Source organism: Rhopalosiphum padi, chromosome 1, assembly GCF_020882245.1.
Source record: "Rhopalosiphum padi isolate XX-2018 chromosome 1, ASM2088224v1, whole genome shotgun sequence".
Lineage (NCBI taxonomy): Eukaryota > Metazoa > Arthropoda > Insecta > Hemiptera > Aphididae > Rhopalosiphum > Rhopalosiphum padi.
In genome coordinates this window covers 24001479-24027838 of record NC_083597.1, presented here as the reverse complement: position 1 = coordinate 24027838, position 26360 = coordinate 24001479, and the positions used below count along the sequence as shown (strand labels likewise).

The 26360-nt window shown below is 26.6% G+C and overlaps 2 protein-coding genes and 1 long non-coding RNA gene across 3 annotated transcripts; 2 read left to right on the top strand and 1 right to left on the bottom strand.

Annotated features, from left to right (window-relative positions):
- Positions 1 to 7312: 7312 nt before the first annotated feature.
- LOC132927771 (cytokine-like nuclear factor N-PAC) lies at positions 7313 to 23866 on the bottom strand. Its single transcript, XM_060992366.1, has 12 exons — positions 23664 to 23866; positions 23505 to 23541; positions 22693 to 22772; positions 22330 to 22465; positions 22167 to 22259; positions 19087 to 19329; positions 18847 to 19020; positions 9208 to 9318; positions 9051 to 9152; positions 8809 to 8971; positions 8575 to 8754; positions 7313 to 8494 (listed from the first exon to the last, which is right to left on the bottom strand). The coding sequence occupies exons 1-12, from the start codon at positions 23702 to 23704 to the stop codon at positions 8295 to 8297; spliced, it is 1560 nt and encodes a 519-aa protein (XP_060848349.1). The 5' UTR covers positions 23705 to 23866; the 3' UTR covers positions 7313 to 8294.
- Positions 14045 to 15991, top strand: LOC132927780 (leucine-rich repeat and fibronectin type-III domain-containing protein 5-like). Its single transcript, XM_060992374.1, has 3 exons — positions 14045 to 14216; positions 14300 to 15713; positions 15776 to 15991. The coding sequence occupies exons 2-3, from the start codon at positions 14311 to 14313 to the stop codon at positions 15861 to 15863; spliced, it is 1491 nt and encodes a 496-aa protein (XP_060848357.1). The 5' UTR covers positions 14045 to 14216; positions 14300 to 14310; the 3' UTR covers positions 15864 to 15991.
- A 135-nt stretch (positions 23867 to 24001) lies between the features above and the next one.
- Positions 24002 to 24608, top strand: LOC132927789 (uncharacterized). The gene is made up of 2 exons (XR_009661846.1): positions 24002 to 24364; positions 24426 to 24608. It is a non-coding gene; the product is annotated as an uncharacterized LOC132927789 (long non-coding RNA).
- Positions 24609 to 26360: the final 1752 nt, after the last annotated feature.

Here is a 26360-nt window from a genome sequence, read left to right as displayed (position 1 = left end):
TGTGTAGTTTACATAAACACCCGACTATCGCGAATGCCCAAACAACATAGTATATCTATATTACTATATTTTATTAGTTATTATTATTGTAATATATAAATATGTAACAATAATAACCATACAAAAATAAAAAAAATATATAGAATAGCTATAACAGAACCATAATATAAAAATATACACCCCTACACTGGCCCCAATTAGCAACCCGTGTGCATTCCAACGAACAGCCGTCAGATATAGCAGCCGTTGAAACAAAATAACACAATAGAATAATATCATAACCATATAAAAATAAATTATTTGATTTTAAAAACAACTTAGTCATATAAAATATAAAATCACAGACACGCCCATCAGCCACATTAACCATCTTATATTCATTGAACTAAAAGTCTCAAATATAGATACATAAGAATAGAAACTATTTTAAAGTGCCATTATGTGTACTATGACTGTGTACGTCGAATAACAAAAACTATCTCTGTTAGTGCTTTCTTGAAATCTCATATTCTAATAAAATATTATGAAATAATACACAAAGTGCGGGGGAGGGGGGTGGTCAATATTTATTTACTTTCATGTACCTATTTCAAGTGTATAAGTGAATTTATTTTACTAGATATTAATTCAGCATATATGTACCTATACAATATACATAGGTCATATCGTGTCATATTATTTAATAGTTATATTAAAAAAATAATAATAATAATTTATGATATATTAAAAATTGAAATACATTTTGAATAATTTGTCGTCATATATATTAAATATTAGATCATTTTCCTATATATCGCTCACACGACACGAAACAATGCGAAATAATAACGCGCGTGTTTCACGACAGCGATGCAAGGACACCAAGTCCATGTGAACCTAGCCTAATCAAGTTCCGCATATATATTATATTATGTACAACTTTTATTAATAATTATTTTTATTTTTCTGGGCCTCGGGGGGGGGGCTGTGAACACTCAACCCCCCTAGGCACGCCCCTGTGTGCGTTTACTCTGTAAATTGTTTTGATCTTCTATAGTGCATAATATTATATTCTTATGATTCGAACGAACGTTTGAATATTTACAGAATATCAGTTTAAATTAAAATGTTCAAAATGCCATGTTTATCGTTTACTTGTTAAAGTTTGTTTTTAGGTTTTTAGTCAGTGGCAAAACTATAAAAGAAGAGACTTAGGGACTTAGTACCACCTGGTTAAGATTTAGATCTCCCCCTCCCCAAAAAAATATAGTTTAATTTTATTTTTTTGTTATTCTTGTGTAAATAAATTTAATATACGAGTAATAATAGTAATATATGTACTCTGTCCAGCGAGAGAACGCGCCGCAAATCGACAAAAATCAGTTTTTCTGCGCATCCCCAAGATACCCAGGCATAAGTGAACCAGTTTTGATAGCATGGTGACGCGAGGAGTTGCGCAGAATCGGCGTGTTCTCTCGCTAGATAGACTATAGGTGTACACAATTTTGAGTAGTTCATTATAAAGATTGGCTTGCAATATAGACATATTATAGTCACATAAATAAATAAAAACACTTCGTCGTAGATCAATTCGTTTTTTAGGTTTAGAGTTTTGTTGTGGGATGTTGTCACTTGTCAATAGGAATTTTAACCCTAATACGTTTAAACTATTAACTTTAAAAAAATGTTATACTTTATAATGTTATTAACTTCTAAATTAAAATAGAAGCAAGTAATTTTTATGTTATTTTCTGTTAAGATGATAAAATGGAAGCGCAATCGTATGTTTGGTAAATTGTCCTGTATTTGTGTATATATTATAAATTTATAAGTATAACGTAATATAGGTGGAATGTTTTCATGTACGAAATACCCATCAAGTTACATCATTGAATCTGGTTACTATTAACACTTAGCTCAAATATTATATAATATCAAGTAAATCTAATCTGCTATTATACACTTACACCGAGTCATCGACATAAAATAAAGTCTCCTTCCTGATAACAATTGCCCAAAAGACGCCGATCCATATTACATTACATTAGTAGGTACATTACAGTCATTTACAGATGCACAATACGTCATATCATAGTAGTATAATACACTTTAACAATCAGGAGTAGTGGCCTGTAAATATACGAAAGGTAAGAAACTAAGAAAACCACTCCGGCGTAGCGCCGTATCACACTATCTTCTCAATCACCACATACAATAACTGGTTCGTTGACGCATTACTCAGGCGCGGTCGTATCTTCCTTTCAATTTATAACTGCATACCACCTTCAGAAACTATCCCACTTACTAATTCTATAACAATTAATTAGTTTTTTTTATTCTACTGTGTGTCTGTGTTGTTATAATTATTTAAAGTAATACAACTTATTAGTTATTACTTATTAGTTTATTACTAATCTTATTAATGTTAAATAAATGTTATACCTAGCGAAGTCAGTGGACACCCACGGCAGTTTTTCCTTTTTAAAAGTGAATTTTAAATACAAATTTAGATTCAGAAGTTCACGTTTAGCTTCGTCAAATAAAATATTGAGTTAACTTACCTATCAAATCGAATTAATACTGAAATATCGAAAAATACAGGCAGTACTTATTATCGTTAAATTTGATAAAACTAACGAAGCTAAACGTGAGTTGTAAGTTTTCATATAGGATTTGGACGTGTAGCACTATATTATAGATATTATGTAATGTTTGTCGATAATCGTTTTCTTAAGAAGACGCTACACCCGTAATGTTGTCTTCGTCTTGTATACACACAACATAGCAAATTCGCGTCCAGTAAAAGCTATTGTATTTTCAGTTTTAATATTATATTGCAGTGAATTTACCAGCTATTATCAAAGTTAAAGGTTAGCACATTATTAGCGATGCTATATTGAATTTTTTTCGATTATTTAGTTTTTAAACTTGATATGAGCCCTTTTTAATTTATAATTTTTTACAAGCTCTTACTTAAAAATTAAAATATTGATATTGTTTTTTTAATTACACAAAATTAAAAAAGCATTAGGTAACAATACTTCTATTTTAATGTTATTATAGTAATTTAAAGTACCTACATTTGAAAAAATAATTCACCATTATACAACACATTTTAACAATATCATTTTTAAACGCTTTTTATAGTGTAGATTTTAACATTCTTTTCATTTTTAGGGAATTAAAATTAACAGATAAATTTTAGCCTTTACTAACAAGTGTTGGACCAACACTGCTATAATATACGATAATAATATGGCTACTGTAGTTGGTAAATGAAAAAATAAGCAATTTAATGGTGGTAGGTGGTACGTTGACGATGTACAGAATGATGAAAACGAAGGTATTTTCGATTTAAACCATAATTTTAGATAAATTTAACTACCCACTCAGCAAAATCGAAAACACGGGGAGATGTTTAATTTCGAAAACACTGACACTCGTTTAAAATATACTCGTGATATCATGTTTCCAAAGGCGGGAGATATCATTTGAAATTTTAGAACGCATATTATGTATAGTTTTACCGCAGAATAATTTAATCAATTACCCGTTGCCAACACATATTTAGTTTGATTAAACATTTGATACGTACAAAACATGGTGATTTTTTTCATATTATTATATCCTAATTACATTTTTATGTTTATAGATATAAAAACTAATACTTTTTTAAGCAACAAAATAATTCTTAATTTTACGAAAACTACTTTTCAGATATTTATAAAATAATTAAATTTCGATTTTTATGTATGAAGATTCTCGTACATATTTTGCTTAAAGCTAATGAATGTATACTGTCGTTTACAAAACTAAGTAACTTAAAAAATTATAAGAGCATAAAATATAAACTCTTCAAAAAAAAAAAAGTAGAAACAAGCAACTAAAAACCCTTCAAAAAAACTTTAAACATAATGAAAGTTTACTGTATAAATATAATTGCAACGAGTGATTACATATTAATAGTATCTACACACAATTTATGAAGGTTATTATGTTAAGGTTCTTAACATTAACTTTGCTGGTAAGTGGGTACCGTTCTATTGTACATTAGGTGTCAAGTGGATCATTATTATATATATATCGGTGTTAATTTTAAATTCAATGATATATTATTGTATACGAAAAACAATTCTGGGTGGAAATGGTCTATCAGCCTATATCACCAAGTGATTATACTCAGTGATATGCTTTTTTTTATGTAGCTATTAGTAATTTATTTTACTTTAAGTATTATAGTGGGTATTGATATAATTTTTTCCAAAAATATTGCATATTTTATTATATTTTTCTGTGAATGCCGTAAAATAGTAAAAATAGATAATATACAGAGTGATTGTTTTATCACGAACCACTCATTATTTTAAAAAGTATTCATTTTTTTACATTGTTTCAAGTTGTTAAAAAATCAATGTTTTTATTAATAAAAAATATTTTTAAATATTTATTATTCTTATATTTTTTTAAGTTTTTTACTTTTTTGAATGACAACATAGTTTCAATTTCATATTCTAAAGCAGAATAATTATTTGAGTATTTTGATACACAAAAATCAAATTTAGGGCGAGTAGTTTATGAGTTATACGTATTTAAAGTTTATACAAGCGGTGTAGTGGAAAAACATTTTGTGGGGTAACCAGTATCACTCCACTCCACGCATCAAAACTTTAAATACTTATAACTCATAAACTACTGGCCCTAAATTTGATTTTCATGTATCCAAATACCTAGAAAAATATTCTGTTTTGGAATATGAAATTAAAACTATGTTGTCATTCAAAAAAGTAAAAAAAACTTTAAAAAATATATTTTTTTTAATAAAAACGTTGATTTTTTAACAACTTAAAACAATATAAAAAAATATTTTCAAAAACATCAAAACTTTTTGAAATAATGAGTGGTTCATGATAAAAGAATCACCCTGTATAGTAACTATAAATAATATTTTAAAATAAATATCAAGTGTTATTACATAAAAGTTTAAGTTCCCACGAAGCCACAAATGTTTTTAAATTATAATAAAATAATGAACATATATAGTTCAACGTTTAAATTAATAATTTTGTACTAATTGGAACTTATAAGATCTATAAAAAATAATTTATTTTTGTACATACTCGTATTTTAGATTTTAGTTTCACAATGAACTGCTAACTGCTAATAAAGAATCTTGTATTAAATTTTCAAAACATTGATAAAAAAAGAAGTTTTTATGAATTTCTAACTCCAAACTCGTAATTTCAAATAAAATAGTTTACAATTTAATCAAAAATCTAACTTCAAATGTATATAAAAAAATTTATGAGCTAGGAATTGGAAGTTATTGCATTTGCAATGTGCATGTTTTTTGGGCATTATATTTATTCCAAAAAATTAAATTCACGACAGTACGAGAAAAATATTAAGTTTATAGTGAATATTGTTTAGTGATTTTGTAGTTTTAAGAGCATATTTTTCAAATGTTGAAAATTTGATAATTTATGGAATGATAGTAATACAATTTAAAAATTTGACTATAAAAAAAATAAGTGCATATATTTATACTATTATAATATAAGGCATTAATTGAAAAAAAATTTCGAGGCAGGGATCGAACATAGATACTGAAATTTTATAGTCAATCAACTATATTCACCGTTAAAATGTTTTTACTTCTAAAAATTTCGGTGGGTATCCGGACCCCAGACCCTCGCGCCAGTTACGGACTGATTATAAATGCACAAGTGTACGCATATTTAGTAATTTTTAAGTTCCGACTATTCCAAGCTCTAAATTTGTGACCCATCAAATAAATTTTTATCGAGATTTATAGAAAAAAAAAAATGAAAATTTTTTATGCCTATAAATAGCTCAAAAATATTCGAAATATGTTATTATAAATAGAAACAATAATTTAAACTTTTTGTGAAAATTCGTTTTTTCTTCATTTTCTGTTGATTTTTCCCAATTATTGTAGATACTTTGAATTTAAGTTTACCTCTCTATAAAACAAATTAGATTTAATTTGATATACAAAATACAAAACCACCTCCATTTTTGAAAATTAAGACATTTTATATTTTAATCACACAAAAAAATCATATTAGATAAAATCAATACATTTATCGCTATGCTCAAAATCTAAAACTAATAAATATTATGTTCTGCATTATGTTAACTTGAAAATCAGACATAATAATTGCACATTATATAGTCATTATTCAAACTATATTATACATGATAATATAAGATAAAAAATCAGTACTTTACAGGGGACATTAAACCAATATTAATATAAGAGAATCTGAATGAAATGAGAGTATGTGGTGTAGTTTAGTGCAGTATAGAAAGCAGTGATACGATTTATTCATTTGTGAGCAGTTAATATATTAATCAAAGATTATTTAATACATTGTTTGTGTTTGAAAAGTTTCTTATCTAGATAAACCCATAACTTCAAAAATATTTTGAAATGTGAAACATGTTCAGCATAACCATAGTTGATCACAGGAACTACTGCTTCTTTGCTTTATCTATTAGTATAATGGTAAATTTAGGTATTATACATTGTATGCACCTAATGCTCAACATACACTTATATATTTTGATTTTTATCCATTTTTTCTTATGCCCAAAAATTATAAATAAGCCATAAAAACATATTCAATTTTGAAAGTTCATTCAGCATTTTTTTATCGAGTGTTCTACAAAACTAGGAACCATAAAATATTATACTCTAAACATATATATATAGCTAATCATACAGTAATATTAGTTATGGTGTAAAAAAAATAAGAAATAATTAGTTATATGTTTATTTTTTTAAAACCAAATATTAAAGTAGAATATTATAAATAATAAATGTATATCCTATATCAGTAATTTTAAATTGTATTTATAATTTATATACTTATTGGTCAATAAAATTTACATAAGTAATAAAAACGATCAGTACTTTCAGATAAATTTAAATTTGTTACTTTATAATTAAACGATATAAATTGTTATCTCATCATACCAAACTAATAAAAATTAAATAAAATAGTATATATAAACGAGCATAAAATTTCTCTGTAAATAATATTATTATGTATTAAGGTAACTTAACATATGTATTAAAAATTTGTTGTTTCAAATTAATTAAAATTTAAAAACCAAGAATAGTTATTGTTATTTTATTGATTTACATTTGGTTATTGCAAATTAGTTTTGAATATATATAAAAATAGTGGCGCAAGAAAAAAAATGAAAATACATTAATCTTAAATTTGTTAAAGCAAATAATTAATTATGTGTTGATTTGTTTGTTTAATAAACAATTTTTTTTTATATAATGATATAAAAATCATTGATGTATGAAATTAAATAGTAGTTTATTATTTTAAAATAACAAAATGAGATATCTATTGGTTCAAATTTAATATTAAGCTTCAAAAAAAAAAAAATATATAAAATTAATAAGCAAGTAAAAATGTTGAATTACACATACCTAAGTATTTAAAACTATTTTAAACTACTTAATGTCAAAAAAAAAAAATTAACATTAAATTATAAGACTAATTATTATACCTAAGGCAAAACCATTTATATTCTTCTAAATTGTTACTATGCTGATAGCCAAACCAAAAAAAATTTTAAATAAAATAATTTATAAGTCTTAACCAACTTATTATAACTAATTTAAAGTAATTAAATTACTATGAATCTATGTACAAATTACAAGTATACAAATTATAATAATTAATCAATTTAGCAATGTAATATTCTTAAATTAAATTTTACATAACTTACTAGAAGTTAACATTTTATATATTCACTTATCCCAAATACGATTTTAAATTAATCTTTGTGTAACATAGTTATCCACATAAAATAATGTCATCAATCATCTATTTAAACAATTATTAATAGAAAAAAAAATAAACAAGTAAAATGATTATTACTTTTATAATATATATATATTTATATATAAATACATATAGATACATTTACATATATATTTATATGTATTTATACAATACAAACAAGACATACATAAATATATATACATATATTATATATCAATTTACTTATATTTTTTCCATACAATTATATCATTTACTTTAAAAATACATTTATAATATAAGAGAAATGGGATGGATGCAAATATTCACAATTCTAATTATTTACAATTTTTTTCTTCTTTTTTTAAGTAAAAATAATAGTTATTATTCATCTATATTTCCAACAAAATAATTTGTTATGTGAAAAAATTCATCAGCTAAATGTCATTAATATCAAAAAAAAAAAAAAAAAAAAAAAAGGAAAAAATTAAGATTATGAAAAAGTTCTATAAATCAAAATTTAGTTCGGATATACACAGCACTTGTATCATGATCACTATAACCCAAACGTTTTGCATGTTTAAATACTTCATTTACATTTGCCATGACTGGACAAGGTTGTTCCAAAACATCTGACCAGACTAATGATAAATTTAAGTCCTTTTGAATATGTTTTAGAGCTTGATTTGTTTGAAAATTATTGTCCATCATAGCTATAAATAACAGGTATACACAATTTATATAATTCTTATTAAATTAAATTAAACTAAATATATATCAAAACACAAGATACCTTTTCCTTTTTCTATTAACAATGGACATTTTAATGAAGTCATTTCTAGAATTTCTAACATATCTTTTTGTGGTATATTAGCTCTATCTGCCAGAGCCATACCTTCAGCTAATCCAGCTAGAGCTACTGCTTTGACTGAATGTAAAATCAAATTCATTTTAGTGGCTGCTCCAACGTCACCTAGAAAATAATTATATTAGAGAAATTTATAAAATAAAACAACATTTAATTTACCTAGATAAAATGAATTGGTAGAAATTGCACAAAATGATGATTTACAATCATTGAACAAAGTCTGATCGCCAGCTGCCATACAAACTAAATTCCCTTCTTCTGCATCCTTTTTACTTCCCTGAATCATAGCTTCTAAATAGCGGCCTCCTCTACTCAAAATAGCCTGTAATAATAATATAATACATTAATAAATCATATGATGTTTGTAATAAAAAATATTTAGTATGTGCTTTGCAACAAACCTCACAAATGTCTTGAGATGTTTCAGGATCAATACCAGTCATTTCAACAAATCCTTTTTCTCTATTTATTTCAGGAAGTACACCACAATTTCCAAATACCATCTGTAAAAGTCACCAAATATAAATAACTATATAAAAATAATGACAAAAATCTTACATCTTTAGCAACTTGTGGATCAGAAACACATGAAAATGTTATATCTGCTCCTCCTATAACATCAGATGGAGTTAATGCAACTGTGGCTCCAGCATCTTGAAACTTTTGACACTGTTAAATCAAAAAATAAATATTTGTAATTTATAAAAAAAATATTTAAGTAATAATGTATTAACATGAGATTAATGTCAGTTATTATTTTTGTATAATTATCATATTTTAATTAGATCCTTAATACTATTTTATACATCAATATTAATTATTTTTATTTATATAGAATAAATAAACATAAATATTTAATACTACTAAGTTTGAGTTTATCCATTAAAAATAACAATATTTTAATTTAGAACCTATAATAACACCTGAAAATAATAATTTATATTTTTATAAACATAAAAATAAAATAATTGTTATATAACTATAAACAATAATTTTATTGGTGTATTTTATTTTAATTATAATAAACATCTCATTTCAGATATAAAAACAAGTACTTATCTAATATTTAATACAGGAATGACATGATTAGTAAGACGGTCAACTAGTTGCCATAAACAGGTCTTTCAATAATCTTAATGTTATTTATCTTTTTAGAAATCACTGGTCTTAATACACAATATACTATTAAAATGTTATTACTTATTAGTAAGAAGGCTATTATTCATAAGTAAAGTCCAATAGATACAAATGTTTACATATTTATAAGATTAAAAATATTATTTTGGTTTCACAAATATTTTTTTAATTACATACTATAATATTAAAAACCTATAAAAATATAAATAAATTCAGAAAAAAATATTGCACCATGAATTATATATAATTTATATAATTAATATATAAATTCAATGGGGTTTGAAGGAAGAAATAATATATAAGAATGAACATGTTAGGTTAGTATGTTGATATATTAGGTTAGTGTATGTAACCAGCATACCACAACTATTTAATTTATAAAACTTTACATTGTGTATATAACAAATCAATGATAATCCATGTTGACATAATAATATTGTAATAGTATAAATCATTGATTGATTGTAAATAATAAAAAATGTTGTTTTAGTATTTTAAATTAAATACAAAATAATCAATACTGCAACAGATTATAGATAACAAGAAAAGCATTTAAATTATGTACTGTATAATTTATAGGCGTTTTTTCGTTCTAGTCGATAATAATATAATTAATTTTTACATCAGTTAATTAATTACATAACATTTCAAATTAAAATTACTACTAAATACAGTAATATCATGTGTTCTGGTCGATCGACCTCGGTCACATTACAATATAAATTGTATTTTGACTAACTTTTATACAAAGACAATTTATAAAAACTGTGTAACTTAAAAGTTAAAACTCGAACATACATGAATATATATAGTGTATCTAGTATTAACGATTAAAATATGAAAAATTTGAAAATACCAAAAGTTTTATTTGATTCATATTATGTTTTAACTATCAGTTATTTAAAACATATATTTATTTAACTAAGGTGACTTCACAGTTCATATGGCTTCGCCTGGTTCGATTTAAAATATTTAACTTATAAGCTGGGTTTTGCATAACTGGGTACACGAACTCGTGTACGTGCAGCATAAAAATCCTTAGCTACGATTATTTGGTATCTATAGTAAGTTTTTGTTATTAAAAAGTAGGTTTACAATTTTACCACCCGATTAACCACGTTACCGTATTGTTGAACTTAGCTCATAAGTGTTTATGTACACAGTATAATAAAAAATATAACCATAGCTACCTAATTTAACCATTGTGAAATTTTGGGGAACTGTTCGTAACGAACGGACTCGATCGCGTACACTCAAGCGTGTATAGTGGAAACTCGCCTTTATAGGCAACGACTTGTAACATGTTACCATTATTTTGTTACCTACGTAATAATTAAATACCTATACAAAGAACGATACAACACTACACAGTGTAGTAGAAACCTAAAACTTGACTTAATTTATGGTGGTCCGTTGTGGTAAGATGGTTATTAATTTAAGTATTCGTATTTGAAATACACTAAATAATATTAGTAAAACAACTTGCGAAGTCACCACATCACTATTCTTCACAAAAATCAATACATCAACCTCATTCAAAACTTTCAACATTATCCATCACAAAATAATGGAATAATGGCTGAAGTGTTGGATAATCTACCTCTCTCCAACAAACTGAGAAATATAAAATTGTATGTAAAAAAAAAATTAAAATATAATATTAAATTAATAAGAAGTAATCATCATTCGAATTATAATAGGCCATGTTCACTTAGCACATGCTTATCTCATCAAACATCACCAATAAACCAACACTAACAAGTATTCGATACTTGTAATGCAACAATAGAGTATATAATCTCAAACTAACCCAATCCCCACCAAATACACCGAAGTCCGCTAAATCCTCAACAACCTTCTTAGTTCTTACATTTAACCAAACCCTCAACGAAGAGAACACCGTCGACAAGGGCGTAGTCAGGGGGGGTTTCATAGTTCAAACCCTCCCATCGAAATTTTTTGTTTAAATAAGATTGAATAGGTTTAAATGCCTATTATATTTAAAACTTGTATAATATAACATATTTATACTCTAGACCCCTCCTCCCAAAACAATTTCTGGCTACGGCCTTGACAGTCGAAATTAGTTCGATTTTACAGAATTAACTATATAGAGTATAGGACATAGGACGTAAATTATAAATTTTCCAAAATATATCAATATTTGTACTAAAATATAATTTATATCAATATATATTTTTAATATTAAGTTAAATGTAAGCTAAAACTTCTGGTATTTGAAGCTTTTTACCTAATACAAAGGAAAAATATTAGTAAATACGCATTTAAAATTGTGTAATAAAATTGTATTATATTAATTTAAATATGAAAATTATAATACAATATATTAATTAATATTTGAATAATTGATTGTATTTTAAACAAATAAGGCATTCAGACAGACAATAGATCGGATGACTTTGACAGGTTGAGGAGTTATATAAATCTGTATCCTAATATTTGATAAATATTTTGTTTTCTTTAGGATAACTAAACATGATAAATATCTATTTTAATCATTTAAAAATTGAAATATAGCTGATTTTATTAGAAAAACATTAATAATATTTTTTTTGTACTATATTTTTCGTAATATACATATAGGTAGTTATGTATTTTTTATTTGCAAAATGTATTTGAAGTCCTTAAAAATGTATTATGTAAAATTAATTATGGAAGTTTTGTTTAAAATACTGGTCAAATATTTTTAACTGATAGCGTTGCTGTATAGAATATTCGAAGGCTATTGTTAACGCATATACAAATAATTTTATCATTAATAAACCGACAATTGACTCTAAAATAAACCTCTAGCGACGTATAATTGTCCGTCGTGGAAAAGAGTTGCAGCACTGAATAGTACATACACCACTAAGTACAGTCCATGAGTCATGGAAGTGTTCAGTTTCCCAGTGACTGATGTCTGTTAAATTGCTTCGTCCCTTCAATTTGGTATATTAGATTTCCAGTTTGGAACTGTGTTTATTCTTTTTTCGGTACTGCATAAACCTATAATGAAGGTCTGTACAACGAATAAACGGCGTCCATTGAATTATTCCCGTTGTTTGGTTTAGCATACTCAATTAGCAGAGTGGTTTCATGGACCAGCATATGTCTAATACTTAATAGTTAAAGCACAAGTACACTGTGGACTGTCGGTGAATAAATGATGATTTTATTTCGATACGCCACTGTCCACGATTTTTCGCGACGGACAAAAAGCCATTGTACATTTTGCCGTAACAACGACGAGGAATCTAGAAAATAGCTTGAAACTGCTTGACAAATAAGTTTATTATTGCGACTGGGCCACGCGCTACTAAGACTACTCATTTCCAATATTTAACCATCGTTATAATGTAATTATGTAAACCATGATTTTCGAAAAAATTATTCAATACAGTGCTACTTTTTTTTCAGTATGCGCTAAAATGACTTTGGTCTGCTTGTTTAATAGCAAATAATAGCAAAGCAGTAACGGTATTTAAATTAAATTAGTATTATTATAAGGAAGTCGTGCGTGAGGTGACTGATTCTAATTTTGACATATTTTGAGTTGTCACTACAATAAAAAGGTTTTAAACACGATCATTTTTAGTTCAGCAAAAACCAATATTGAATATTAAAATTTATTATCATTCGATGTTACTAAAACTCATTTGGTAATATTAGTAATAATATTATCTATTTGCTTGTTACTGAATAATAAAAACATTGAAGGCCGGTGAAAGTAGGAACTAAGTGTATTGCCGTCAAAACACGATCATCGAAAACCAAGACTTTGTAATGAGCTTTTAAGTGTCAATAAAAAAGGTATAACGATAATTATAATATTATCTATTTGAATAATATTTAATATTTTCCAACGCACTATAGTGTTTCTCAACCAACAACTGGTGTGTCGCGGGAAGTAGTAAGTACTAATATTAAATGCACGAACCTTGTTCACACCACTATATTTACAAAAATTAATAAATATTATTCTTATTTTTTTTTTAATGTGTGTCACCAAAGAATGAACATTTTTAATAGTGTGTCGCCATAATACAAAGATTAAGAAACACTGCTCTACAGCTTCTACTCATTTGAATAAATACAAAAAAAGACCGTTAAGTAATAAGTATAGCCGTTTCTTTCCCGATGGTTGACGGTTAAAAATCGTTGCTGGCAAGCGCTCGACAGTATAGCCACAGGACGGTCAGAGCACGTTGGTGTGGTTGGCCGCACTGACACCAGAGAAACTGGCTTAGGAGCGTTTAATACAGTTGTCAGTCAGTACCCACTACTCAGTATCCATATTCCATATCGTTTTAAACGTTACGCGGCCGCTGACATTTTATGATTATCGTTTTTTTCACCATTTACCCGAGTAAAGTGTCTGACAACTCGGAACAAATGAGATCTAACCGGCATATAAAACGCATAAAAAGGTAAACGCACAAAATATTATCTATTACGAATGCAAGATTGTAATATTTTTCTAACAGTTTCTATTTTACATGAAATATTTCAGATAACTCAAAAATGGATTCATTAACGATTATTTTGACGACCATCATACTTCACAAATTAACTAATGTAGTGGAATCGACTACCGTTTGCGATAACGAAAGTGCTTGCAATTGTGTCAATAATACCGTGTCATGTACTATGTTACAACAAGACGGAGTATTTGTCCTCCCAAACGGCACAGAAATTGTGCATTTCGACAACGTTCCAATTACAATTGTCAACAACAGCACGTTTGCCAATGGGAAACTGCAGAAAATTACATGGGTGGCAAGCAAGATTGAATTAGTTGAAGCCTTAAATCATAATGATCTAAAGTATTTAGATTTATCTAGAAACAACATTTTTAAATTGTCAGATGATATATTTCACAACTGTCTCCATTTAGAGTATGTAGATTTGTCTGACAATCAATTAAATATTTTATCAGACGATTTATTTTTACACACTAGCTCATTGAGAGTGATCAATTTGGAAAAAAATATTTTTAATTCAATATCAAAAAATTTGTTCAAACATACCATCAATTTAAAAAATCTTAGTATAGGAAATCCAAATTTAACTTTTCTAGATAAAAATGCAATGACAAACTTGTACAAACTGGAATATCTTAGTATTGAAAATTGTGGGATAAGAAATCTCAATCAAAGTTCCTTTGGTGTACATGTATATCTATATAGTATCTTACTAAATAACTGTACACATTTAACATCAATTGACAATGATTTCATTGGTTCATCATTAAACTTAAGAATTATAGAACTCAACAATTGTGGGACGATTGATTCCTTACCACCCAGTATTGTTTCTCTTAAGAACCTACAATATTTACGAATGTCAAATACACAAATTCAGCCAAATTGTCAAAATGGATGGTTTAGCCAATGGTTCAATAATGAAACAACTACTGTAGTTGGTTATGAAAAGTATTCAAATTTTATAGAAACACTGAATGAAATTAACTGCCCGCCAAAAATATACTATACAAACAGTCCTATTACATTACAGTTAACAAAAAAAGGTATCATTAATTGTATGGCTTATGGAAATCCACTTCCAGCATTTACTTGGCTAGCGCCTGGTGGATTAACATTTCATGAAAATAAACAAGCTGATATGGATATAGCACACCACCCAAACATCCACAATTGGGATCTAAATCAAATAGTTAGTCAATCGCTTATAACTGACAAAAATGGATCTTTACATATTCTACGAATGCTAAGAACCCATATTGGTAATTATACTTGCTATGTATCAAATAAATATGGAAACAGTTCTAAAACAGTGGAAGTACATCTAGACAGCGGAGTATTTTTCAATATCAAAATAAATGCATTGTTATTGGGAATATCATCAGCATTAGGATTTTTAATGCTAACTATATTATGTTGTGCTTTCAAGTTATTATTAATAAGGTTAGTATTAATATTAATAACTTATAATTAATCTAAAAATGTTTATAATAATTTTGTTATAGACTGAATTGTATGAAAAAAAGAAGTCAACCAACTGAAACAGAAATGGGATCTGCAGAAAAACCAAAAATTTTTCCAGCAAATGTTTAGTTATAAATAATTGCTACATGAAATTTTTCTTGTGGTATATATATATATATTTTTTTTTTTTACCTAAAATCAGTTAAAATTATTATTAAAATAGTACAAAATAAATTGTGAAAATATTTTTTTAATAATTTTACCGACTTATTTTATATATCTAATTATATAATCACAGAAATTGTTAGAATACAACTGTAATATAACTGTATTCATTTATATTTTAACTAGATAAAACTCAAAAGCATGAATCTAAACCAATAAACATTTTACAATTAGTGTCTTTAGGTAATTCAAAATATGTTTAAGTATAATGTAAAAATTAATTAAGTTATATTATTTTTAGAAAAATTATAAATATAATTCATTAATAGAAAAACTATCATTTTTTTTATTCTAATTAACTATCACATACAAATATAATATTTTTAAGAATAAACCTAGAAACTAAATTCATAAATAATAAGAAAGATCATTTTTTGATTAACTGATAAAATAAATTATAACGTTCATTGACAAGAAACAATAATAAGATTATAGTATAAGAAATTTTTATAACTGGTTAAAAAAAATTGTATAAAATTCATAAATTAAAAATAAATCTGATAATGCCATAATAATTTAATGATATTAATTTAAAATAAACTATACGAAACTTTATGATTTAAAAAAAAAATAATTAGTATATTTTTTCAATAGGACAAATTAAAAAATATTTTGACTGAGGGCCAGTTCTACTGATAGAAGAAAAAATTTAAATTGTAATTTACTGTACACGAAAAGTTAAGGTTTGATATATAATGAATTAATGAATAATAATAATAAAAAAAATTAACATGTTATTTCATTATATTTTCAAATTATTATTATTTTTGTATAATTAAATAAAACTAAGGATATTTTAAATGAAAAATAAAATTATTTTAGTAACCTCTATAATTAATACTTAAAAGATAGTAAAAACTATTTTATATTATTGTATATAATATTTTTCTTTTTGTATTACATCTTATATTTACTATTAAAACAATAATTATTTTACATTTAAAATTTAAATATCAAAATAAAATGAATTTTAATTTTGAACTTATCTCATTTTAATATGATTATTATTCATAATTGAAGATTTAAAATTTCAATGGTTTAGGACAGCGTTTCCCAAAATGTGTTCTGTGGGACAATCTAAATGGTTCCACCAGATGTATGTGATTATTAAGAAGATTATTTTTATTATATTTGGATTATTATTTTAAATTATTAAAAAAAGCGAGTTCCACGAAACACAAACTAATTCTCAAGAGTGCCGTAGTCATAAAAGTTTGGGAACTGCTGGTATACAAATTAGAAAGAGGAAAAGTAGGTAACTGCTTAACAGTATAGTTAATGTCAAGTCTACCTCATAATTAAGTCTATAATTATGATAAATTTGAATTCAATGATAAAAAATATGAGCGAAGGTTTGCCAATATAATATATTAATTGGTATAATATATTTTATGATTTTTTAATTAAGGCTCAATGATATTGTTAATATTAGAGTAAGTTCACTTAATTATATTTTTTTTTAATTGTTATATTGGTATGTACTTATATCAATGGTCAGTAACTTTTTTGGACTCTCGGGACACATTCACAAATTAAAAGTTTGTGGGCTAGACAAGATTAAAAATTGTATATTCTTAAATTATTTACTATGAACAAAAATTCTGTTTAAAACTTTAAAATAATGAAATTTATAAAAACAGTTTCGTCATTCTTAAATTTAAAACAGGCCGTATACAATAGTGGTGCGGATTGTCAACCAGAGATTTATATTGCATATTATTGTAATTACCTCAAGAATCAATAATAACTTGCTGTCGATTGGTTTGAATAGTATCATAGTATAATTACAAAATTAATTTAAGTTTTATATCTCCAAAAATAATAATTTTGAATTGCAATAACTAAGTGTTATACTAATTTAAATATAAAATTTTAACCAAATCTTAACTTTAAATACCTATTAAAAAAAAAATCAAGCATTTATTTTCTACATTTAATTACAGTATGGTATTACTTATGAGGAACCTTGTATTAAATCAAGGTTTTTTACTAGGCAATCATCTTTTTATTGATGTTTATAGAAAACAAATATTTAAATAATCAAAATAGTCAAATGATAATAAATATCTAAAAAAATGAGTCAACGTGAAGTTTAAGATTATACCATGCATAAAAATGCTAATTTAAATACTTGAAAAAATTTCAAATACCTCAATTTAAATTTTATAAAAATTTTTTAACTTCAAATAATTAGTAAAAATATTTATAGAAAAAAACTAGGATTTTTTTTTTAAATTCCAATAATAACTAATGGACAAACTTGTATTAAGTTTTCAAGTTTTTTACAGAACATATTTAAAAAAAAAGTTAATTTTTCTGGGACAAAATGAATAAAAATATTTTGAATATTGTACCAAGTAAAAATTAGAACTATCTGTGGTGATTATTTTGTGTATTACAACTAGGAAGACTGATGTTGTAGAAAACTAGTTTTAAGTTAAATTTCTTAGTTTTTTTTTTTTTTTTTGATTTTCCCGAATATTAAGAAAGTACTTCAAATTTTAACCTCATAATAGTATCAACTAGATTTACTATTTTTTCGAAAATAATATTGAAACTTAAAATCAAAGCATTTTATACAATTTTAAATAGTATATAATAGCAAACAAAAATATTATACTGAATAATTTAAAGTTAAAACACAAGTTTTCAACTTAAGACAATTGTTGTTGTTTTTTTTTAAATAATGTAGCTTCATTTTATGAAAATTGCCAGTTAAAATAATACCATAAAATAAAACATACCTAGTTAATTTTATTATTAATAAATCTTATAAAAAAATACATATTAATTCATTTTTATTTGATTGTAAATGTTTCTTCAAAAATTAAGGTAAAATACTACTATTCATTTACCTAATCATTAAAAACTAAATATAATTTCTTACCTTATCTGGTGTTCGATTCCAAACGATCACTTTATGTCCAGAATTCAATAGGTTTTTAACGATTCCTGAACCCATATTGCCCAAACCAATGAATCCAAATCTCAACTTTGACGGTAAGATATTCTTGTTCATTAATGATTTAGATATAGTTGAAATATCTAACTGGGCAATTTCCTAAAAATCATATCATATCTTTATAGGTGAAATGCCAAACAAATATTTTTTTTTTTTTATATTTACCGGAGTTGTAACTTCAGGTCTGTCTAATAAAGTATTATTCTTCCGAAGTGGACTTGTATGGCTATTTGTTAATCCAAGATTTGTAAGTATATCAGTGTTGTTACTAGATTGTCCCACTTTTGAGTTTAAACGGGGTTTTTTAGGTTTATCCTTCTTAGGCCCATTAGAGGTAGATTCAACTGGTTTGGAACGTCTCTTCTTGGCTTTTTCAGGGCTTGGCATTGATGCGTTGCGAATGTTGGACTAAAAATTAATTATTAATAATTTAGACATTTTGTATAACATAACAAATTATAATGTTCATCACAAAATATTTAGGAAAAGTAACTACAAGTTTTAAATTTTAGGAAATAATGAATACTTAAAAATAAATATAGGTTATCTGTTTTGAATATTTATTAAATTTTTTGAAATTAATAGACAGTTCTTAGCCACTCAAAATAATATCTTATATATACATTAGTATAAAAAATAGAAAAAACATTGTCTAACAAACTTAATATGAAAATAAATAAAAAAAAGACTAAAATACTAGTATGTAGCAACAACTATCATACTAGGTAAGATTAAATGTACAAGATAATTGAGAAATAATACGTAACATAGCAGAAGTTAAAAGGAAATAATAAAAAGAGTATGTCAAGCAAAGACACCATTTAACCAAAAAAGGAGACTTATAACTTTAAGAAATGTTTTCTGAAAACATACTTATGGAGTATAATGCTGTATGACAGCGAAACGTAAATGATTGCCATAGAATAGAGAATAGAAGCTTTTGGAATGTGATGTTATAGATTAATGTCCAAGTTAAGCTGAATGGATATGACAACTAACGAGGAAGTATTAAAAAGAATATAAGGTAAAAGAACTCAATGAAATTATATTAAGAAAAAAAGAAATTAATGAATTGGAAATATTCTGGGAAATACTGGGTAACTGGAATTAATTAAAGAAGGGTTTGCGGAAGGTTAATATTATAAGGGAAGATCACGTTTGGAGTATATTGTATATGTGATAAATAATGAAGGGCCAAGATTATAACTTTTATAAAGAAAAAGCTAGTAACAGGAGAATTTCTGTCAACCAGTGTTTCCTAACCTATAGGTTACGAGTCGCAACTGACTAAACAAATCCATAAATAAATACATGAAAATAGTTTTAGTCATAAATTTATAAATGCTTAAGTTGTGTTATATTTGATACCTCTACGTAAAATAATGTGATCTGTGAAGAATTAAAATTTAATGACAAAATTGCATATAATAAAAATGATTATTAATAATACTATATATCAGGGATGGGCAACTGAAAGTTATTAGGGGGCCAATTTTTAGAAAATAAAAATTTAGCGGGCCAGAGTATAGAGAAAGAGCAAAAAGTCATTCAAAATATGCATTTTAATTTAGCATAGACGATTGACTTTGAAATTGTATGATGTAATTTAAAAATGTAATACGGGACAGATAAAAAAGGTTTGCGGGCCGCCAGTTGCCCATCCCTGCTATACATGGTGGATCACATAACCAACAAACAGTAAATTTGTGGGCCGCCATTATAAAAAGATTGGGATACACTGTTGTAAACCAATCATGGGATAGAATAAAAAAAAGAAAAAAGTTAGAAAAGTAAATGACGCTTATAATGAACATTGAATATAAGTATAAACATACATTCACCAATTAACAATATACTTTTTAATAGTTAACAATAAAGTTAACAACAGTCAAATTGATTGAAATTCAATATTTTAAATCAGCAGTTCTTAACTTTTCGTAGAACACGAATCCCTGATGAGATTTTTAAAAATTGCAGACCCCCCCCCCCACCAATTTTTTTACAAAACATCTAATGTTATCATTACCAAAATTATAATAATTATTTTATATTATAAGTTATAGAAGTAGACATAAAAAAACATACACATTTATAATTATTTTATTTTTAATATCCTTTAAGCTGCCACGGACGGTCAACATGAGTATCACGGTCCCCCATAGGGCCACAGACCACAGGTTAAGAACCGCTGTTCTACATACTTTATTTGAACAAATAAATAAATAAAAAAAAACTGGTAGTTCACTTTTTGAATTTTCCTTTAATATACATTTTTAGATTCCATATATCTAAACTACAAGACCCAGCCCAATACATCAACAACTCTGGGGATGTGAATTTGTATAAAAAATTAATTTTTTTATATTCATAATAAACTTAGGTTTCCAAACAAAATTAGCTCCATGTTGATTCATGGTCACCGACCAGTTTTTGTTGCGCAGACTATTGTACCTTTTTCATATATTTCATGATTTTTTTTGTGTATATTGTATAGATTAATTAAGAATAAAGTTTTTATTTTTCAATAAACCTTCATTATTATTTTTTGTACTGTTCTATACTAAATTTTTTATTGTTTATTGGATTTTTTTTGATTTCAAATGCATTTCTAAGTTTTGTAGTACTAAATTCACAGCAATAATTATATAGATTAACTAACTAATGTATTAACTAAATTTACATGCATTTATGAGCACACCATTAGACACAATTTTTTTAATTGATTATTGTGATCATTACCATATTAATATTATTATTTTATTATCTCTTTTTAAAGTATAAACCGATAAAAAAACAATGACAAATATATAAAGAGTTAAAAAATGTAATTCTTATGTAAACCAAAAGAAATATTACAATTTAGTTTAATAGTATTTTTAATAATTTTAAGTAAGAATATTTTGTACATTTAACTATTTGCTCTTTAAACTCATATTCATAAATCATGGTTACATATAACACATTATTTGAGAATTAAACTTTGTTTTAGGAGATAACCATAATAATACTATTAAGTATCTTCATATCTCTATTTAGGTTTTTATTTTTAAGTTATATCGTTGTATAGTAGAATTTGCTTAATGGAGACACCACATAATAAATTAATTTGTGATTAAACATATCGAACATATGTATTCATTACATTCAAAATAGGTTTATTGGGACAGTCGGATAATAGGAAGAATTAGATCACCACCCGATGTATACAAATTAAGCAGATTTTACTGTATTTTTTCTATTCATACCGTTTTAGTTTTCTCAGGTTGAAAGGTAGGAGTTTCATTATGAACTAAATTTTCAAATCGTGACTCAGCTTCAGATAATCCATTATTTACTCCCTAAACAATTAAACAAAATACATTTTTTTTTTTAAAAACAATAAAATAACAACTTAACAAAAATACTCACTTCGTTAGTATCATTCTCCGTAATGTATTGTTCAATAGCCTTACAAGCTTCTTTAAAATGCACAGTCTTACAACTATAGCTTAAAGTATCTTTAAATTGAAAATAAGGTTTTAAACATCCCAGTTCAATCCAAGCACTATATATAAAAAAATGTTGAATAATATTTATAATTGAGTATAGATTCTTGGAAATCAAAAAAATGCATGACAAATATCACTACAAAATTATTAACACTTAAATATTTAATTTAAAATATTAGTATGCAGTAAAGTTTATTATAATTATTAGATAAATAGTAACTACTATACACTAAAATAAAAAGTTTAAGTAAAGAAAAGTAAATCTTATTTAATTTAAACTTACTAATTATTAGTTCCATAGAAGAAAATACATTTGCAATTCTTTTTCGGTTTTTTATTAAGCTGGACAGTTGGCTCACTTACCTAAAATAGACAAAATACTCGTTTAAAACCAATGCAAACGTATAATCATGTATAAATAAAATAGAATAATTTTAAAAACAAAACTGAGTGTGCACTATGTCATCATACATTAGAACTGGAAAAGCTATACAATAAAAAATTAAAACTACATAAAAATGTCCTAAAACGTGTAGAAATGGACCCCTATAGCACTATCCTAACTTGCCAGTGTGTGCTTGTCCTGCAGCACACCGGGTAGGGAGGCTGCTATACATTGAACAATATTAGACATTAGGTAGACACTAATACTTTATCATTGTATACTTCTGGACAGTATACCTCAGAGTCCGACCCCGACAATAGTTACATCACATTGTAGAATTATGACATATACAATACAGTATGTACATAAGACACATATGGTTGACAATTGATTCACATGCCGATATAGATTTTATTCAGGTCAAATAAATCAGACACAGTGAATAGCAGCAGTAATCAACAGGGGTCCGTAGAGCCAGCAGTAAACAAAAAGCAAAATTATAATGACATATACACATCAACAGTTCATAATCGATGTCGTTGGACCATCAGTTATCATTTCTTAAAATATATATGCGCCCGACGCACCAAAACAAATAAATCGACGAGCGTATAACAATTATAATAAGAATGCAACACACATTAAAATGTTAAAATATATTTAAAAAATAGAATTAATACTACGAATTTAAAATCAGAAATAATACTCACACGTCCTGGCCACGGCGGGAAGCCCTTCATCTTAGCCCTATGAACAAAAACACAACGGTCATTATCGACGCCGTTTAGCAAATCGCGCTCTTTTTCATTTATTCGTGTAAATACAACAAACACCGGCCAATAGCTACGTGCCAGCGGCGGAATACTCACCAAACCAAATCGTTAACTTCGTATTTCCATTCGGTTGTCATTTTAAATGTCCAGAGATATACAGCGGCTCAGTAGAACAAAAATTTTTCAAAAAATCCAACACACTGAGTGGCGACTGGCGATATGGCATCGGCGGGCGATGGTAGTCGAAAATAATGGCGGCTGCGGCGTGTCCGTGTTGTTGTGGTCTGACTGGGAAGAGGGGACGCTCAGCAAACTGCCACCCCACCCGTTGTCCCGCGCGGACGAACGTTATCGTTGACGCCAGTGCAGCCAACATTATGGCTGCGGCGGCCGTTATTCGGACGCGGCGTCCTTTTCGCGGCAAAAAAGTCGGAGCCCGTACGTTGGCGCGCGCGCGCGCGCATAACATCAACAGTACAATATTTTAAAAACAATCACGGACGCCAAGAAATTGCGCCACACGCGAGCACGGGCATGCGCGCCAACCTCACCGATAGTGGCGTCGGTCGACTAGGTCGACGATAGTCGGCCGGATAATAATAATAATAATGATATTATTATCATTATATTTTTTTAATTTTTAATTTTTTTTACCACATGGTAAACATGATACCCGGCGGTAATCGTGTCGATAATAACGACTTCGACACTCATCATGATAATATGTATTAATGTATTATTTTAATTCACTATGAAACATTAAAAATATAAAATAGTAATCGTTGTCGGCGATTATGGTAAGTGTTGTTACTTTTTTCGGCCAAATAATAGAATAAGCGGGCATTGTTGTGTTTACAGAAGGAACCGCGACCGTACACCGAAAGATCACGCCGACCGGAAATATAATATATCCGTCGTGCACGAGAATCGATGACAACCGTGTTTGCCGTACCGAAATCATATTGTTATAACTTATTATGATATAAACAATAATGTTAATAAAATAGTTTTGGAATAAAAATTTAGATAGGAAGAACCGTATACCTACAATTATTTTGTTGGCAGATAAATGATAATAATGAACCTATAAATTAGACCAGTGTACCAAAACTCTAAAACATATACCTATATGTACTTTTGGATCTCAAAAATCTATAATTGTCGATATAAAGCACCAAGTCAAACGTGTATTGTTGTATTTACGTTGTGCATGGTTTGAAAGAAAGAAAAGGTATTGTTAATTAAAATTAATAATAATTAATATTTATAGATTTATCTATACCCATGTTGGTTACACTCTATTGGCTACATGGTATTTTTATTATTTTTTGATCATGAGTACGGCAAAAACACCGTACATTGTATAATTGAAAAATAGGTACACAAAACTACGGTTGGTACGATTTGGTTACAAATACTCAACGACTGTGGTTCATATATTATTCATATTATATTATAAAAAATTAGAAAATCGTATTATCATACTAATTAATTCCTTAGCAAGCTGCTGCTTACTGCGTCATTTTCATAACGGTTTTTTGAAATTCGAAAATTTAAAACACGGCGGTCGGATACGAATTGTATCCCTTATACGCACATGTCGTTACAAAACGTTTCAATATAGCACTCTTTAAAATACGGCACGAGTTTGAGTTCTGGTCGCAGATCCAAGCTCTGATTTATGCATGTGCAGATGGAGCACTTGCACTTGGCCCCCAGGTTCTGTAAGTTGTAGAAAATTATTTTTTTTAAATTAATTCCACTAAAATGTAATACCAACTGTCAATGTTCAGACTTTAGTATATTCTTATCATTAAATTGTCGGTTGAATTTTGGTTATTTTTGTCATTTCATACCCCAGTGCTAATAAGTTACCATTACAATATATTAAAATAATAATAGAAAATTGTTTGAACATCAGAAATATTTGATACCTAATAACTAATTTAAACTCTTTTATGATAAAATTTAAATAGAAATTGGTCATTTTTTATTTAATTTTCATTATATAGAATAAATTGTTAAATTAATAAATTATTTTCCATTTTTATAATTTTATGGAAGACTGAAATTAATTTATTTTAATTTAAATTTATATAATAAAATCCTTAAGTATTTTTAATATTTTAATATAGTATAATTTTGTTATGTTATTTAATTAGTATTGTCATTGTCCTTAATTTACTAGACCAAGTAACTAAATTGTATTTATAGTATACATGAAATAATGTACAAATATTTTATGAATTTTGAGATAGGTATTTTGGTATTTAACACTTTTAATATATAAATATATTTTTATTATTATTAAAATTCCCCCCCCCCCCTTCTATGTAGAATTTGTCTAGAACATTTTTTTTGACTTGAATGCCCCAAAAAAAATTGTGCACTTTGCCCTAATTTTATTAAATCAGGCCCTGCGTAGATCCGGTACTTATTTTGTTATAGCTAGGCAGCTAGGTAAAATTTATTAAGTTTAAACATTTTGATAAACACTAAAAGTTACTAGTTAGTTTAACAAAGTATTTATAAATTTATATACTTAGATTCACAATAGCAACTGCACCTGAGAATTGTTGATGTCTTGATGGATATTTTGGTAGTAATATACGAGTAAAGAATATAATGGCGAGTAAACAGGAAGTCAAAAAATAACATAACATTTGGATTTTTTCGTGTTGCGTAGTAGGTAACAACTAACAATTATTTAGTATAATATATGATTTGATAATTTTGATGAGATTGTCCATTACTCCATTGTCACCAATATAACTATAATATATTACATAATTA